The 19,612-nt window shown below is 48.1% G+C and overlaps 2 protein-coding genes across 3 annotated transcripts in view; both read right to left on the minus strand.

The window, feature by feature from the left end:
* The window catches only part of LOC117886933 (butyrophilin subfamily 1 member A1-like), a 194,493-nt gene that overhangs the window by 36,132 nt on the left and 138,749 nt on the right, over positions 1–19,612 (minus strand). The gene's annotated exons all lie outside the window — the stretch shown is intronic.
* The window catches only part of LOC117887004 (myelin-oligodendrocyte glycoprotein-like), a 32,058-nt gene continuing 15,044 nt past the window's right edge, over positions 2,599–19,612 (minus strand). Inside the window, exons 2-4 of one of the 2 annotated variants that reach the window (XM_034789238.1) lie at positions 15,450–15,566; positions 11,341–11,688; positions 2,599–3,231 (exon numbers count right to left, since the gene is read on the minus strand). In XM_034789238.1, the coding sequence (XP_034645129.1) occupies positions 3,191–3,231; positions 11,341–11,688; positions 15,450–15,555 (495 nt within the window). In that variant the 5' untranslated portion in view covers positions 15,556–15,566 and the 3' untranslated portion in view covers positions 2,599–3,190. Of the gene's footprint in view, positions 3,232–6,649; positions 6,825–11,340; positions 11,689–15,449; positions 15,567–19,612 lie in introns of those variants that run through there. The other variant, XM_034789237.1, reaches the window with a different exon arrangement.

Consider the following 19,612-nt stretch of genomic DNA (forward strand, 5'->3'; position numbering starts at 1 on the left):
TGTGTGAACATTCTTAAATCAAGAAGGAATCGACTCAAGCTAAAGTAATATAAGCCATTTCCAAGTGATTTAAAAGTGTCCATATAGGGTTCTGCACTACTTCCTTGTAACCAGTGCATGTGTCTGTATAGACAAACCTTTAATTAATTCACTACCAACAAACTTTGTTACTGGGCAGTTCAGGTTGCCTTGGCTGTGCCTTGTACCCTTCCAGAGCACAGAAGTTGGCAGCAAAAAACTGGACTCCTCTGAGAGACAGGAGACACACCCACAAAACACAGACATTAGATAACAAAGAAACGTAGGGTTAAGGTAATGCCTTCTGCCCCAGATCACACTTTTACTGATGAGCTAAACTGAAATAAAATGATCTTAATCTGAAATAAGAGGCTTCAATTTACCTAAAGGTGTGAATTCAAACTGATTTAGTTATTTCGGTTGCAGATGGTGTGCAGAGAAGGCCTTATGCTGTTTAGAAATTTCACACAGAAGATCCTCTACGGAGAGGTAGAGAAGGGATGTATGTCTGGAGCCTTCCCTGCTCAGGAGTCTTTTTCTTTTAAACTTTATTTTTATTGTTTTTATATAAAATGTAAACACATAATGAACAAAATTTATATATACAAATAATCCAAAAACATGCACTAGATCAGTGGTTCTCAAACTATTGTACTGGTGACCCCTGTCACATAGCAAGCCTCTGTGTGCAACCCCCCCTTACAAATTAAAAAAAAACTTGTTTATATATTTAACACCATTATAAATGCTGGAGGCAAAGCAGGGTTTGGGATGGAGGCTGACAGCTCGTGACCCGCCATGTAATAACCTCGTGACTCCCTGAGGTGTCCCGACCCCCCAGATTGAGAACCCCTGCACTAGCTCGCAATAGCATATAAATAACAAAATATTATGTTCATTATTTGCAAAATCTGGGGGAAAATAAAGCAAAAACAAACAAAAAACTTGAACCCATAGAGGTCATGCAGGGCATCAGTTATGGGGGGAGGGATAGGTCAGTGGTTTGAGCATTGGCCTGCTAAACCCAGGGTTGTGAGTTCAGTCCTTGAGGGGGCCCTTGAGGTATCTGGGGAAAAATCAGTACTTGGTCCTGCTAGTGAAGGCAGGGGGCTGGACTCGATGACCGTTCGGGGTCCCTTCCAGCTCTATGAGATAGGTATATCTCCATAAAAGTGACTTGTAGCGAGGGGCATAGCCTCACTCCAGGCCTGACAGGGAGAAACCACCACCCACCCCCTGGTGGGTGGAGCCTGGCAAGATACAACCACCCTGCCGGAAGCAGAGGGGCTGGACAGGAAGTTTAAAAGGTGGGCGCTGCAGCTCAGTTGGGCTGGAGATGGTGAAGGAGACAGATGCCTCCCACCTACTGCTGGGTCTTGCACCCACAAGGAACCTCTGCAGCACTGAGGACTCTCAGGGGCTACCAGAGATCTCAACCAACAAGGACACTGAAGAGCTGCTGGGACTGCCACTAGCTGTGTAACCTGGAGAGAGGGAGGACACCTCACAAGATAAAGGTGCATGACAAGGGGGTCGTAGGAAGTAGCCCAGGGACGCCAGACAATAGTATGGTGGCGGTGCCAGAGTGCTGATCAGCGTGTTGTGGTGAGATTCCCCACTGATCCAGTGATGGAGCCCTCTGCCACTGCTAGGGCTCTGGGCTCGGACTCAGTGGAGTAGGTTGCTCCCGGATCCCTCTACCCCTGCGGCTGTCCCACCCCTGTGGTGGCCACCTACCCACCTTAGGCCAAGAGGCCTGCGTTTGTCTGCCATCTGCCTGAGCCATGTTGTCATGTGATAGACTGTTCGGTGCGCCTGAGCTCCCTAGACTGTCTGGTGCTCTACCCTGCTCAGAGAGCCTGAGCCCCAAAACCATTTACTATTCTTCCCTGCCCAGAGGGCCTGAGCTCCAGTGACTGCTAATTCCCCACTAAAGATTGCCTTTACAGAAAAGGGGTAGCAAGGGGGTGTGGCCTCACTCCAAGGATGATGGGGAGGGATGGCCACAGATGCCTACATGACTAAACAGACAAATAAGTGAGAATATAAGAGTATCGGGCACTAATATATACTAAACTGCATCTTCAGGAACACTGGCCTGTACAGAAAGCTGAAAACAGGGACTTTCTTTCCAGACCAATGATTCCAGTGGGGGATGTTGTAATGCCCATAGTGATCCTGGGAGACCCAGCCTACCCCTTACTGCCATGGCTCATGAAATCTTACATGGGCAACCTGGACAGCAGCAAGTCGCGCTTCAACAATAAGATTAGCAGGTGCAGTATGACCACAGAATGTGCCTTCAGCAGATTAAAGGTGCACTGGTGCTGCCTTTAGGGCAGGTTGGACATAAATGAGGAAAATATTCCCATGGTCATAGCAGCCTGCTGTGTGCACCATAATATTTGTGAGGGGAAGGGTGAAAATTTCCCCCAGGGGTGGAGCACTGAGGCAGATTGCCTGAGCACTGAATTTGAGCACCAGATACCAGGGCTATTAGAGGGGCACAACGGGGGGCTGTGAGAATCAAGGAGGCTTTGAGGCAATATTCTGATATAGAGCAACAGTAATCTGTATTTTTATACATCAATCTGCCATGCTTGACTAACTTCTGTTACCTCATTTTGCTTAACCATTGTGATTAAACTACTTCTATGTATTTCTACCAGCATCAATCACTCCGTGTAGGACACTAATAAAGATTGGTTATCTCTCAGAGACTTTGTTTTTGTTAAACATCAATTAACACACACATAAGGCTTGGTGGGAAGGGAGATAACAGTGAAGAACAGTGGAGGCTCTCAGAGCTGTGCATACGTCTAGCTGTGATTCTGGAAGGTGTCCGAAGGGGTGGAATGAACAGGGTACTGAGATGTGCCGGGAAGTTGCAAGGAATGTGTGAGCAGTTTGTGGAGAGCATGGAAAACAGTTTTGTATCAGCTGCAAGGGGAGGTGAGCATGCATCTGCACTGACTGGAGCATGATTAGGGACTTCAGCATCTCTGTTTGTTCCTCCATCACATTAGTCATTCGCTCCTGTCCCTTTAGAATGTGCTCCTCATTCTTTCTGTCTTGCCTTTCCTTTTCTCTCCACTTCCTGCATTCTCTTTTCTCTCTGAGGATTGGAGCACCTCTCAGAATTTGTCCTCCTTGCTCCACCTTGGTCACTTCCTTACCTGGCGATGGTGCTCGGACAGTGTGTAGGGAGTTCCCCTGAAGGCAGCATTTGCATTAGCACAAGAAACAGTACACAGAAGCATCATTGTTTGTTCATCCACAGCATTCAATCCTTACAGAAAAATTCACCTCTTGTAACATATCAGTCACTTTCTCTATGAACCCTGGCAAGCACACATCTCCACGAACACCCTAAGCATAATGAGCGAGGCCTGGACAGATAGTGGGCATTCAAGATAAGGCAAGGGTTTAGAAGATGTTTTCAGGGGATCATTGAAGGCGACCATGGACAATAATGCAAATTCTGCCCCCATTTTCCACAGGCGGGGGTCACTGAAGTTGATATCTCACTCCTGAGCGTAAGCAAGGGTGCATCTACTGCATGCATGCAGGTTCAGAACCAGTCCCTATGCTGCTCACGTGTGTGCCTATTTGGTCCCAGCACAAGTAATTGCCGAGCACAGGAAAGTGTCCTACAATGGTGGAAGGAACAAAGCAGCTGTGACAAGAAACCTTTGGTAGAGGATTGGCGAGTACCTCCTGTAAAGTTTGCTGGAGATCTCTCTGGAGGATTCCTCTGAAATGTCGGTGTGCATTAACACACTGTTCCATCGCACTTCTTAGCTTCACAGGGAAATGTGGAGCACATTGAAACACAGCTAGTGTTGCAGATTTGTATCCGTTCATCCACGTCTACAATACACAGACCAAAGGACAGCTGAACCTCATATAAATGAGCAGCATCAACTCAAAAAGATCACTTACTGAGGCTTTCCTTTTCTGCATCATGCACACCAGAGACAGACTGCTGGGACTGGCTGGACCCCTCTGGAGTGGAAAAGAGATCCTGACTCGTCACACCACTGGCAATGTGCTCCAAATCATCCTCCAGCTTGATTCGTCCACAACTTCATCATCAGGGTTCAGTCTGCTGTCCGCTGTCTCCAGCCCCACTGAAGTACCCACAGGGCTCTTGGAGGTGGGGTACCACCAAGGATGGCATCCAGCTCCTAATAGAAGCGGCAGGTCTTCGGTGTAGCAACACAGTGACAGTTTGCCTCCTTTGCCTTCTGCTCATTTCCTTTATCTTTGCACGGCACTGCACCATGTTCCATTCATAGTCACAGAGAGGGTCGGTCTCGTTCTGATGTCCTTGTGTCACAATGCTGGGGCGAGCTCCACACACAGTTCCAGGCAGGTGGCTTTCCGCATCCAAAAGTTCTGCAGCCACTACTCGTCATCCCAGACCAGCATAACAATGCGATCCCACCACTGAGTGCTTGTTTCCTGAGCCCAAAAATGACGGTCCACCATGTGCAGCTGCTCCGTGAATGCCAACAGTAATCTGGTGTTGTTTCTTTAAATGGGACATAGAAGGTCAGGCAGCTCTTATTCCTGTTCAGATCGGGAGCTCATGATATACTGCATGACCATGTGCGATGTGTTCATAACAGCAACCACAACAGTAGAGAGCAGTGTGGGATCCATCCTTTCAGGTAGAGATGGCGGATGCACAGTAAACAGGGGCAGTTAAAAAATGCAGCGAAACGCAGTCCGAGTCTCATGGAACGCTGGGATGGAAAAACGCATCATGGGATGCTGAACCCGCACCCATGATGCACTGCGATCCACTCCGCCTTCCCACAACTCCTAGCTGCAGACGGTGGCGAATAGCACAGTGGGATAGCTACCCACAGTGACAGGTTTCAGAGCAGTGTTAGTCTGTATCAGCAAAAACAATGAGGAGTTCTTGTGGCACTTTAGAGACTAACAAATTGATTTGGGCATAAGTTTTCATGGGCTAAAACCCACTTCATCAGCTGCATGGAGTGGAAAATACAGTAGAGAGATATAAATACACAGCATATGAAAAGATGGGAGTTGCCTTACCAAGTGGGGGGTGTCAGTGCTAATGAGCCAATTCAAGTAAGGTGGAAGTGGGCTATTCTCAACAGTTGACAAAAAGGGAGGGAAAAATCACTTCTGTAGTGCTAATGAGTTCAAGGTAATCAAGATGGCCCATTTCAAACAGTTGACAAGAAGGTGTGAGTATCAGCAGGGGGAAATTTAGTTTTTACAGTGACCCATCCACTCCCAGGCTTTACTCAGGCCTAATTTGATGGTGTCCAATTTGCAAATTAATTCCAGTTCTGCAGTTTCTCATTGGAATCTGTTTTTGAAGTTTTTCTGTTGAAGAATTGCCACTTTTAAGACTGTTATTGAGTGTCCAGGGAGACTGAAGTGTTCTGCTACTGGTTTTTGAATGTTATAATCCTTGATGTAAGATTTGTGTCCATTTAGTCTTTTGCATAGAGACTGTCCAGTTTGGCCAATGTACATGGCAGAGGGGCATTGCTGGCACGTGATGGCATATATCACATTGGTAGATGTGCAGGTGAACGAGCCCCTGATGGTGTGGCTGATGTGGTTAGGTCCTATGACGGTGTCCCTTGAATAGATATGTGGACAAAGTTGGCACTGGGGTTTGTTGCAGAGTTAGGTTCCTGGGTTAGTTTTTGTTGTGTGGTGTGTAGTTGCTGGTGAGTATTCGCTTCAGGTTGGGGGGCTGTCAGTAAGTGAGGACAGGCCTGTCTTCTAAGATCTGTGAGAGTGAGAGATCGTCTTTCAGGACAGGTTGTAGATGCTTGATGATGCGCTGGAGAGGTTTTAGTTGGGGGCTGTAGTTGACAGCTAGTGGCGTTCTGTTACTTTCTTTGTTGGGCCTTGTTAGGATATAGATATTCAGGCCTGTCTGCAAAGGCCTATACTTTAAGAATTTAGGTGTATTCCTAGTTATAGAGGTATAAAAGAAAGAATCAAAATCACTTTCTGCCGGTGTAAGGACCTTCTCTTACTGTGACAGTCTGAGGCCTGGTTCTTAGGCTAAGCCTTCGGCTAAGTAGCAGAGGCCAGCTATAAACTGGGAAGTGTATGGTCACATCCTCACATTTCAAACTAGTCACATTGAAATAAGGTGCTATTGGGCTGTTAGGAATACAATCCTGTCCTGATATTCCTATTGTTTGGGTCCACTAGGCATAGCTACCAGGTAACTCGGGAGAGTGGAAGGCCAAAAGTGCCGATGAAACTCTTTTGCTCTGGGCCTAACTGAACCACAGAACTCCATCTTGTGAACTCTCACCTACTTTCATGCTAATTGCCTTGATGCTGAAGCAGAATATGTAATGGTCAGCTTTTTTAGCAGATGGCTGCAGTTTCACTCACACTAGCAGAAATAGTAGAGATAAGGAGCGAGGGAAGGGAGGGGGTAGTTAGTTTGCAGGGGTCTAAACCCAAGGTCACAGATATGCATGAGACTGGGAAAATTTCCCAATGTAGAACTTATTGTAACTGTTGTCTGGAAGGGAGGGGTAAGGGGGAAAAGCCAGACAAAGAGATGTATGCAAACAGTTTGGAATAAAAAAGGTAAAATTTGTTTGTATTTGTTGCACTTGATTTGAGACATGCTGGTCTCCTAGTGCCATTTCAGAGCTCTGAAATAAACTTGGCTTGCTTTCTCCCCTCGGTGTCTTTATTGGGGCCAAGCACACCGGGCAACGAACCTCGCTGTTTGCCTCCTCGGGCCCTTTGGGCTGGCAACACTATCACCTCCAGAGAAAGGGAAAAGCCTAGAAGATGTAAAAGGAAACTTAGTTTGATAGCATCCTGTCTGGCAAGAACTCACTTATCAATAGCTGGGATGTGAAATCCTAATTTCTGTGTTGTTCTATCACTGTAGTCTCCACTTCCCTATTGTTTGTCTGTATAATCTCTGTCTGGTTCTGTGATTGTTTCTGTCTGCTGTATAATTAATTTTGTTGGGTGTAAGCCAATTAAGGTGGTGGGATATAATTGGTTAAATAATCATGTTACAATATGTTAGCGTTGGTTAGTTAAATTTCAATAAAATGATTGGTTAAAGGTATAGCTAAGCAGAACTCAAGTTTTACTATATAGTCTGCAGTTAATCAGGAAGTAAGGGGGGAATGGGGGTGGGGGAATTGGAATCATGTTTCACTAAGGGGGGAATGGGAACAGGAAATGGGAACAGGGACAAGGCAAGGCTCTGTGGTGTCAGAGCTGGGAAGGGGGACACTGAGGAAGGAAACTGGAATCATGCTTGCTAGAAGTTCACCCCAATAAACATCAAATTGTTTGCACCTTTTTACTCCGGGTATTGTTGCTCTCTGTTCATGCGAGAAGGACCAGGGAAGTGAGCGGGTGAAGGAATAAGCCCTCTAACAGGCCTGTCCTGTAGTAGGTGACTTCTCGGTACCCTTCTGGCTTACCTACATGCCTCCAGATTTCATCCAGACTACATCACACGATTCATTGCCTATAGCCAAACTCTAAGATACAACCGCATTTGCTCCAATCCCTCAGACAGAGACAAATACCTACAGGATCTCTATCAAGTGTTCTTAAAACTACACTATCCACCTGGTGAAGTGAAGAAACAGATTGACAGAGCCAGGAGGGTACCCAGAAGTCACCAACTACAGGACAGGCTTGCCTGTAGTAGGGAGGGAAAGAAGGGTTGAAGCCTCCTCAGGTAAGGGTAAGGAGTGGGATAGGAAGAATATGGTATGGTGAGGGGTGGTGTAAAAGTTGTGGGTTTCGGGGCAGGGAGTCCTGTCAGCCCCAAATTCTCCCCTTCCCCGTGCTGGGATCTGGGGGAGCCCTACCCCTCTGCACTCCTTCTTTTGCCCCCGTATGGCCTGGGATCTGGGAGACTCTTGGGGTGTCTAACCTCTTCATGTAATCTGTGATCAAGGGGAAGTGGGGTGGGGGGCTGAATGTGATGAAAATGTAAACACCTGAAAAGAAATGAAATGAAAGGAGGCAGGAAATGAATAGTTAAAATACATATCACCCCTGTGTGGGGTTACTAGAGTGTGTGGGGGAGGGGGAGTTGGATTGGGTGGGCCTGCAACGTGGCTGGGGAAGTCTGGCTGGACCAGGGCTGGGGGGCCCAGCTCGGCTTGGTAGTTGGGGTGAGGAACCCAACTCAGTGTGCAGCTCACATAACCGAGGGAGTGTGTGGCCCACAAATCAGCTGCTGCCTGTGATGTGTGCACCCAGAAACGTAGGGCAGAGGGGAGCTAAATGTTGTGGGGGATGGTGGAGAAGGAGACAGACACACCAGTTTCCTCTCACACGCTTAAATTAGCCGCTATATAATAAAACTATCAAGGTGTTGGGACAGAGACCTGGGATGAGATTTCTCTCACCAGCCCTGTTACAAGCTACACATTGTAAACATTGCACAGCACGACCATTATCCCCACTGCACTACCAGAGTGCACAGCTGGATGGGCACTGAGCAACCACGGGGCAATCAGCCCCAGCGCTGGACTGAGCAGTCGGCCTCCCCGACCCTGAAGCCCCCCCCAGCCAAGTCAGAATGGCTCCAACACCGGGCTGAGCCACCGGCCCCTGAGCCCCAGTGCTGGGCTGAGGCGCTGGCCCCCAGAGCAGTAGGCCAGCCCCAGTGCTGGGCCAAGCCACCAGCCACCCGAGCGCCAAGCCAAGACACTGCCCCCCAACCCCAAGCCACCAGCCCCACCAGCACCAGGCAGCGCATGACCAAGCTGCCCCACTCCCCCGCCAGACGCCCCTGGCTGGCCACCCACTGGCTTGCCGCGTTCCTTCCTCACTCCCCCTCCCAAGAGGAGGAGGGACACAGTGAGCAGCGGGGACTTCTGGAGGGGTGGTGGTGGTGAAGTGGCAGGGCCACTGGCACAGGCATCTAGTGGCAGGTTGGCAGCAGGGAACGCTTAGCCTTCTCATGCCTATTATACCCACCGCCCATGGCTACAACCACCTAAATGGCCACTAACTCCTACAACAAACGTTTCCCTTTCTGTTTAAAAAAGCTAGAAAATTCAGTGACAAAACCTTGGTTAGCACAGAGTTCAGGCTGCCTGGTGAGATTATCTCCTGCCCTTCCATAGCACAGTGACAGCTCTGAGACCCTGTCCCCACTACTCTCTCCACTGGTCAGTACAGCTACACTGAACACAGGGAATGCAGCTGCAGTGCAGGCAGATACATGCTGCAATTCAAATCTGTGGAACACGACACAACACAAACAATTGCACCTTCCTGTAATCCTTCCTCATGTCTATTCACTGACAAAAAACTTAGGGTAGGTCTATACTATCGCAGTAAGTTGACCTACGGTATGCAACTCCAGCTACATGAATAATACTTATTATTATTCAGTTTGCCGTTGACTTACCTTACTCTTCTCATCGGGGGTAGAGTACATGGGTTGATTGGAGAGCGATCTGCGGTCGATTTGGTGCGTCTTCACTAGACCCGCTAAATCGACTGCAGGTGCATCGATCTCCACTCTGTCGAGCCCGACTGTAGTGTACATGTAACCTTAGTTACCTTCAGGCAACCTTGACTCTGTACTATCTCATGCACTTCCAGAATGCTGAGTTCAGCAATACTCAGACCTCTAAAACTAGGAAATCCATTAGGAAGGTAAACACCCAAACAACCTTAACTCTGCCCCTTTGGAGCTGGCAACAACCACTGGGAATTGGTTGCATGCACTAAAGCTGCATCCACTATGCTTGATGTAGCTGTAATGACCAGTGGAGGGATTATTTGGAGCATATGGGCAGAACTGTCACAGTGATATCAGGAGAGGTGCAGGTGTACCTTGAGGGATCAATCATGTCTCATTTCAGCACTGAGCGGTGCAGGCTCTGTCAGTAGCAGGGCTCAGACTCCTTGCCGTGGGGATTGTCAGCAGCCTGCTGTCAGATATGCCAGTGATCACCAAGGCTTGGTGAGGGGTAAGTGAAGGTAAGTGAGCAAGACACGAGAAGTCATTCTTCCGTTCTTCTCTGCGCTGGTTAGGCCTCAACTGTAGTATTGTGTCCAGTTCTGGGCACCGCATTTCAAGAAAGATGTGGAGAAATTGGAAAGGGCACCGCAGAAGAGCAACAAGAATGATTAAAAGTCTTGAGAACATGACCTATGAAGGAAGGCTGAAAGAATTGGGTTTGTTTAGTTTGGAAAAGAAAAGACTGAGAGGGGACATGATAGCAGTTTTCAGGTATCTAAAAGGGTGTCATAAGAAGGAGGGAGAAAACTTGTTCACCTTAGCCTCTAAGGATAGAACAAGAAGCAATGGGCTTAAACTGCAGCAAGGGAGGTTTAGGTTGGACATTAGGAAAAAGTTCCTAACTGTCAGGGTGGTTAAACACTGGAATAAACTCCTAGAGAGATTGTGGAATCTCCATCTCTGGAGATATTTAAGAGTAGGTTAGATAAATGTCTATCAGGGATGGTCTAGATAGTATTTGGTCCTGCCATGAGGGCAGGGGACTGGACTCGATGACCTCTCGAGGTCCCCTCCAATCCTAGAATCTATGAATCTATGAATAAGGTAACGTCCCAGAAGAAATCCACACCCACAGGGCAAGGATGACGAGGTGATAACATTTTGCAAGTTGGGGGTGGTGAGTGTGGAGTAGTCTCAGTGTTTGAGTGTAAACCCAGGTGTTCACTACATCTGGCCTAAACCTCATGTCCTCATTACAGAACTAGCCGCACCTGTGTCCCCTTGCAGTTCTCTCTGACAGCAACTTCAGGGGTCAGGCCCACTGTCTCTACCTGTCCTGGGAGCAGGGACTTCCTCAATTCTCCCACTCTTAGACCAGGCTCTGGGCTACAGGGCCCTGTGTATCAACCACTGTTACCCTGAAGGGGTCAGACACGAGCTGAGACCAATTCCAACTGGTGGCATCAGTTTGGGGAGGATCAGCCAATGTTTCCCCCGTGTGCACAAAATAATTGTAATACCCACAACATGTTAATGTCACCTGACTGTTTAGGGGTGTTAGTGTGTCTCATTAACTCCTTGTTCTAATGCCCTCAAACTTGGGCCACTAGTCCCACCCCAGAGTCCAATGAGTCACAGCAATTTTCAAGACAACCTGAGTATGCGTCAAGGTTTTAGAGAACTTAGAAAAAACAGATATTAAACAGCAAACTAGAATTAACCTTATCCAGAGCAGAGACCCTGACCCACTATAATGAATAAAATTGTGTAATCTCACAATGAACCCTCCTGACTCCACTTATTACCCTGCTGAAGACATTAAAACATCAGAACAAGTTACTGACCTGCCACCTGCACTTCCAATATAGCATCTTCATAAGAGACACTGGACTGAAAAAAGCATTTGTATTGTCCATCATCGGAGGGTTGGATATTGCGTATTCTCAGGGAAACACTCCCATTGGTGATGTCATCTTTCAAGAGCTCAGTTCTTCCTCGATATTCCGGCATCTGCTGTCCATACTGATTCTGCCCACCACGGTACAGGTGCACAACTGCAGAGAACTGGGATCGGAACCATCTCACCTCCATGTTCTCAGCGCTCATCCTGGGGGAGAGGTGGCAGGGCAGGACGGCCTCCCCACCTATGGAGGCAGCGATTGGACGGTCAGGTCCAGTCACTGTGAATTGTGCTGTGAAATGTACAATGAAAAAAGGAAATTAAATTGGCGAGGGGCTGGGGTTTGGCATTAATTCAGCAGTAAGGCACACAGTAAGAGAGTGCCCTGCATTAGAAGTGAAAGACCATTTAACGACAAAAGCTTGACGGAGCATAAAGCAATCAAAGGTCTGAACACATGTTACACTTATCCCAAAAATTCTCATGTAGCACATGGGACTCTCTGGTAGGTTCCAAAGTCTTTCAAACCTTTCTCTTAGGGTTTGTTCTCTTGGTTAACAGGTCCTGTCACTTTGCAGCCCATGATATTGGGCCTCTGGTCAGTTCAAATCCAGCTTTTATACCAAAAATCTTTGTTCTCTTGGGCTTCTGGGACCTGGTCTAACCCAGTTTATGCAATCCTCCCTAGGGGTGGTACTTCTCTGGAGCTGTTACCTGTCCCACAAGTAATTACCCCCCATGGTTTGCAAATTCTGAAGGAGATGGGGTAACCCTCCTGTGATGTTGTAGTCTATATGGTTTTATAAAAATATGCTAATGAGTGAATATAATGTAGCTGGAATATGCTTCATGCAAAAGGTCTCTTGTAAGGCATCATTACAAAGCTTATAATCTACAGAGTGTGATCATCCTATTTGTATAAATGTACCACTCTTGTATCTGAAACTAGAAATATGAAATATAACTCTGAGGACCTATTGTAATTATGCAAAGTGTGGGCCATTAATGATGGTTTGGAATCTTGATGACTCCCATTAACCAGGACCATTGTCTGCAGATGGCTGTGTTTTACCTGTAAGTCTTCATGTATACATGTGTGCTGGCAAGTGGGCAATGAAGTCTTGCAGTGACATGTGATCATGTCACCTGAACTGGAATCCATCTTTAACCTGGTGTCTTTCCATTGAGAAGGAGGGGGTGGGAACCCAGAGAGGGACAAAGGATTCCTGCCTTATGCAAAAGATGTATAAAAGGGTGGAACAGAACAAAGGGGGAGAGGAGCCATCATGAAGAATCCCCTAGCTACCACCTGAGCTGGAACAAGTGCTGTACCAGGGGAAAGAATTGTGCCCAGGCCTGGAAGGTGTCCAGTCTGAGGAAAAAACTTACTGAAGCATCTCTGAGGGTGAGATTATCTATATTCAGTTTGATTAGACATAGATTTGCGCATTTTATTTTATTTTGCTTGGTGACTTACTTTGTTCTGTCTGTTACTACTTGGAACCATTTAAATCCTACTCTCTGTATTTAATAAAATCACTTTTTACTTATTAATTGACCCAGAGTATGTATTAATACCTGCGGGAGCAAACAACTGTGCATATCTCTCTATCAGTGTTATAGAGGGCGAACAATTTATAAGTTTACCCTGCATAAGCTTTATGCAGGGTAAAACAGATTTATTTGGGTTTAGACCCCATTGGGAATTGGGCATCTGGGTGTTAAAGACAAGCACACTTCTTCTAGCTGCTTTCAGGTAAACCTGCAACTTTGGGGCAAGTAGTTCAGACCCTGGGTCTTTGTTGCAGCAGACGGGAGTGTCTGGCTCAGCAAGACAGGGTGCTGGAGTCCTGAGCTGGCAGGGAAAGCAGGACTAGAAGTAGTCTTGGCACATCGGGTGGCAGCTCCCAAGGGGGTTTCTGTGATCCAACCCGTCACACCTCCCCCATGGCATAGATTAGAATCTCAAACCCACAAAGATACATATAACATGTATAGGTACCATTGATAAAGGGGGTACAAAAATAAACAGAACATTCATAAAGTGAATTTGATAGTCCCCAAAATGCCGCACATGGCTGCAATATCTGTCACACAGAGTTCACATGAGTGTTATACACTGTCCCCATCATCTCTGAATAAAGCTCTAACTTCTCATAGGCACCCTGGGGATAATGGTACTGGGGGCCTGGTTCTCTGATACACAAAGGCCTTTTCATGCTGCTCCAGCACAGAGGCCTCCTCATCTGCAGGAGGGGGGTGTAAAGGCTGACAAGGTGTAAAGATATGAAAACAGATCATCACTATGCAGGCAATGGATATAAAGGTAAAGTCAGAGGTCAGATAATGGAGGGAGGGGAGCAGGCAGATAGAAAAGAGCAGGAAACAGAAAACCGATCACTATGGAACTGCACAGGATGTGGGAGTCTCGGTGCAGAGACTCAGCATCAGGAGAGACGGAGAGAGCTGGTTAAATTAACAGGATGGAAACCACAGCAGGAGGGAACCAAAATGCCCAAGGAGCTGTGGAGCTGTCCCGGGGGTTGAGTGGGACAATATAAGACTCATAGACTCATAGACTCTAAGGTCAGAAGGGACCATTATGATCATCTGGTCTGACCCCCTGCATGCTGCAGGCCACAAAACCGTCCCTACCCTTCCCTTGACTCTGCTGATGAAGTCCCCAAATCCTGTGTCTTGGTGACTTCAATTTGCAGAGAACCCTCCTGCTAGCGATCTCTGCCCCATGCTGCGGAGGAAGGCGAAAAACCTCCAGGGCCTCAGCCAATCTACCCTGGAGGAAAATTCCTTCCCGACCCCAAATATGGCGATCAGTAAGACCCCGAGCATGTAGGTAAGAGTCTCCAGCCTGACCCTTGTTAGCCATTATACTATTTACCTGCTATTGCTCGGTATTCCTCAGCTAATATGTTTTACCATTAAACCATTCCCTCCATAAACTTACCTAATTTAATCTTAAAACCAGACAGGTCCCTTGCCCCCACCGTTTCCCTCGGAAGGCCATTCCAATATTTCACCCCTCTGACGGTCAGAAACCTTCGTCTAATTTCAAGCCTAAACTTCCCCACTGCCAGTTTATATCCATTCGTTCTCGTGTCCACATTAGTACTGAGCTGGAATAATTCCTCTCCCTCCCTTGTATTTATCCCTCTGATATATTTAAAGAGAGCAATCATATCCCCCCTCAGCCTTCATTTTGTCAGACTAAACAACCCGAGCTCCTCCAGTCTCCTTTCATACGACAGGTTTTCCATTCCTCTGATCATCCTAGTGGCCCTTCTCTGTACCCGTTCCAATTTGAGTTCATCTTTTTTTAAACATGGGAGACCAGAACTGCACACAGTACTCCAAATGAGGTCTCACCAGCGCCTTATACAATGGAAGCAGCACCTCCTTATCCCTACTAGATATACCTCGCCTAATGCATCCCAAGACCGCCTTGGCTTTTTTCACCGCCACGTCACATTGTCGACTCATAGTCATCCTGCGGTCTACAAGAACCCCTAGGAGTTCACTGAAGGCACAGAATGAAGAAGCCAGCAAATATCCTCACATCCTCACTGTGAGGTGAGGTCTAGCTCTGAGCCCTAGTCAGATGTGCCTAGTGCAGCATGAATGACTTGTGGGTTGTTACATCTAAACTGGAGAGCCTAGGATTCAGGACTCCTTCGTGGCTGAAGAGTCTGATTTGTGACGTATACAGTCTGTCAGTGCAGTGTATAGGAATTGGATAGTGTCCTTTTAAATAGTTTGCAAGACCTGCAGTGGTGCTCACTGTGTTCTGTGTTTTAGAAGCTGCCAGAAATCAGCCAAAGCAGTAGGATGGATGTAGTGTCAAGGCCTGACAAGATGGTGTATAGACAGTAACCATGGTCAGTGGGAACCCAGGTGTAGCCTGTGATTTCTCCATGTTGCTGGTTGTTGGCAGGTTGATCAGACGTGATTTACAAGACAAGGCAGTGTTGTGAGGTGGATGGTGATGACCAGCAATAGCAACAGCAGCAAACCCAGTGAGGATCCCAGAGCTCCTACCTGACACCAGTCTGTGAACCTGTAGAGTGAGGCAGAGAGCGACGTAGCCGGGCAGAGCGGAGCTCACTGTGGTGCCGGGGGAGAACGAGGGAACCTTCCCCATCATCGTAGCTTGGTCTGGAGAACAGGAGAAATAACAAACCAGATGGCAAGTTAGTGGGATGCAGTGACAGTGCCAGGTTGTCTGACTTTCATAGCCCTGGTCCATGGATCAGTTATGTTTACATTAGCACACTTCCCAATATTCATAGACTAAGGTCAGAGGGGACCATTAGATCATGTAATGTGATCTGTGCCACAGGCCAAAGACTCTCACCCATTTACCCCTGTACTGAGCCCAAACTTGTGTTTGACTGAAGCATCTTCCGGAAAGTATCAGAGGGGTAGCCGTGTTAGTCTGAATCTGTAAAAAGCAACAGAGGGTCCTGTGGCACCTTTGAGACTAACAGAATCCCTACACTAACACAGGAACAAATCAACATACCCTTAGAGCCCCGACCGGGGTTATTCTATCTACTACCTAAGATCCACAAACCTGGAAATCCTGGACGCCCCATCATCTCGGGCATTGGCACTCTCACTGAAGGACTGTCTGGATATGTGGACTCCCTACTCAGACCCTACGCCACCAGCACTCCCAGCTATCTCCGTGACACCACAGATTTCCTGAGGAAACTACAATGCATTGGTGACCTCCCAGAAAACACCATCCTAGCCACCATAGATGTAGAGGCTCTCTACACTAACATCCCACATACAGATGGAATACAAGCTGTCAGGAACAGTATCCCTGATGATGACACAGCACAACTTATTGCTGAGCTCTGTGACTTTATCCTCACGCACAATTATTTCAAATTTGGTGACAATATATACCTCCAGACCAGTGGCACCGCTATGGGCACCCGCATGGCCCCACAATATGCCAACATTTTTATGGCTGACCTGGAACAACGCTTCCTCAGCTCCCGTCCACTCATGCCCCTTCTCTACCTACGCTATATTGATGACATCATCATCTGGACCCATGGGAAGGAGGCCCTGGAAGAATTCCACCATGCTTTCAACAGCTTCCACCCCACCATCAACCTCAGCCTGGACCAATCTACACGGGAGGTCCACTTCCTGGACACCACCGTACAAATAAGCGATGGCCACATTAACACCACCCTATACCGAAAACCCACCGACCGCTACGCCTACCTTCATGCCTCCAGCTTCCACCCCAGTCACACCACACGATCCATCGTCTACAGCCAAGCACTGAGGTACAATCGCATCTGCTCCAACCCCTCAGACAGAGACCAACACCTACAAGATCTTCACCAAGCATTCTCAAAACTACGATACCCACACAAGGAAATAAAGAAACAAATCAACAGAGCCAGACGTGTACCCAGAAGCCTCCTGCTACAAGACAGGCCCAGAAGAGAAACCAACAGAACTCCACTGGCCATCACCTACAGTCCTCAGCTTAAACCTCTCCAACGCATCATCAGTGATCTACAACCCATCCTGGACAATGATCCCTCACTTTCACAGACCTTGGGAGGCAGGCCAGTCCTCGCCCACAGACAACCTGCCAACCTTAAGCATATTCTCACCAGCAACCACGCACCGCACCATAACAACTCTAACTCAGGAACCAACCCATGCAACAAACCTCGATGCCAACTCTGCCCACATATCTACACCAGCAACACCATCACTGGACCTAACCAGATCAGCTACAACATCACCGGCTCATTCACCTGCACGTCCACTAATGTTATATATGCCATCATATGCCAGCAATGCCCCTCTGCTATGTACATTGGCCAAACTGGACAGTCACTACGCAAGAGGATAAATGGACACAAGTCAGATATCAGGAATGGCAATATACAAAAACCTGTAGGAGAACACTTCAACCTCCCTGGCCACACAATAGCAGATGTAAAGGTTGCCATCTTACAGCAAAAAAACTTCAGGACCAGACTCCAAAGAGAAACTGCTGAGCTCCAGTTTTTTTTCTGTTAGTCTCAAAGGTGCCACAGGACCCTCTGTTGCATCTTCCGGAAAGTCACCGATCGTTGATCTGAAGACAGCAAGAGACGGACAATTCACCACTTCCCTGGGTAGTTCGTTCCAATTATTAATCACCCTCACTGTTATAATTCTGTTCCTTAATTCTAATGAGAATTTGTCCAGTTTTAACTTCCAGCCGTTGGTTCTTGTTATGCCTTCCTCCACTGTATTAAAGAGCCCTTTAGTACCATGTATTTTCTTCATGAAGGTGTGACAGGTGAGGAATTTTACTGAAATATTTTTATGAACTATTGGTAGGACTCTGTACCGATTCCCTTGGCATTGCTGCTGCTTTGGGGGAAAGAATTGCTTCTCTCGCTGGGACATGGCCGAACAGGCTAGGTGTCTGAGATGTAGAGCCACTTGGACTGTCTGGGCTGGAATCAACACATATCAATGGAGGATTTTGAAAAGACAATGGGAAGCCTCAACGATTAAGCAACAACTCCTACACCAAGTTTCTTCCCCCCACCTCTCTACAGGGAAGAGGAGCAATAGCCGTTAGCTGGAGCACAAAGGGAGAAGGTGCCAGGTGTCTGTGTTAAAGAACTTGGCTGACAGAGACACAGGAACTCACTTGGGACTGAGAGACAAAAAGGGGACAGGGAGAGAGCGAGCCAAGCGGGACCTTCCAGCAGCACGGCTCGGTGGAGCCCCAGCTCTGGCCAGGCTGAACCCTCTCTTAAACTTTGCTTCTCTGTGCTGACCTAAGGACTTTCAGACTCTATAGCCAGGTGACTAACACATGGTTAGTTGGTGTGGAAAAGGTGCCTGGTGTCTCTGCAGATAGTCACTGAGAACACTGAGCCCTGAAGGGGTAGAACAAGTCTCCTGCAGGAGTCTGGCTTGTTGGACTTGCTGCAGGGAGCCATGGAGAAAGCCAGGGATCGCTGGTGCTCAAAGGCCCAGTTTCTGAGTCACTGAAGCCATGGACTTGCCTCTGTGGAATTGTGTGGATCGTGGGATCCAGCACAATCAAGGGGTCACTCCCAAGGGCCTGGCTGAAGGCCAGGGCACAGACTAGGCCTTGTGAATCCATGACAGAAAGTCACCTCTCACTCTTCTCTTTGCTAAACTGAACAGATCCATCTCCTTCAGTCTCCTACTGTGAAGCGTTTGCTCCAGCCCCCAAATCACGTTTGTGACCCTTTTCTCCAGTGTCTGTGATAGTTTGGGGTGCAATCCAGACCTGTAAGGGGTGTGTCACCGCCCGCCCTGCCCTCCCGAGTGCGGCTGCTCAGAGCCCCCGGAAACCTGCCCACGTCACACAGGCGCCTGCTTGGGAGCAGTTCAGAGCTGAGCTCTCTTGGAAACGTGGCCCTAGGCCCCTATGGCCGCTGGCGCCCGCAAGAGGCTGCGTTGCTGTGAAGGGCAGTGGGGGGCTTCCAACAAGGGCTGACTTCACTCCAGGCTCACACCACATAGCGCTGGTGGAAGCTCTGGCTGGATCTGGACTGTGAAAAGGGGAAATGGCCGCAACCTGCCTTAGGCCAGGACAGCAGCAGGGGCTGGCACAGCCCAAAGAGCAGCGGCACTGGGGAGGAAGTAGGTGAGTGCAGGGCTGGCAGATGAGTCACTCACTGAGCACCTGCATTCAGTGGTGGCTGCTGATAGCTTGCCAGTGAGAGGTAAAGCTCCCCCCTCCCTGCCAGAAACCCCACTGAGGGAAACAGCAGCATCCCCTACCCTCCCTTGGGGTGAGTGTGTCCCCCCACCACCCCCGGAATGCAAAGGGCCTTGAGGGCACAGGCACGTGCAATTTGCACTCGGAGGGGGAGATTTCCACAAACACAGGGGAGTTAGGATCAATGGGGCTTGTGCTCCTGAATCCCTTAGGAGCTTTAGAAATTCTCCCCCTCCCTGCATCAGTTGCACCCAATCTGGCCCCAGGTGTTTCCCTTCCATCTTTCACCCTCTCACTCTGGAAGTTCACGGTGCTGAGTTGATGATGAAAACACCTGCACACGCCGAACAGTGCCCCACAGGAGAATTACAACTGGCGATCGGTTCCTACAGCCAGAGCTGGCTCCATAGATTTTGCTGCCCAAAGCAAAAAAAAAAAAAAAAGCCACGATCGGGAACTCTATGGCCGCTGC

The sequence above is a fragment of the Trachemys scripta genome, chromosome 14 (assembly GCF_013100865.1).
Source record: "Trachemys scripta elegans isolate TJP31775 chromosome 14, CAS_Tse_1.0, whole genome shotgun sequence".
Taxonomy (NCBI): domain Eukaryota; kingdom Metazoa; phylum Chordata; order Testudines; family Emydidae; genus Trachemys; species Trachemys scripta.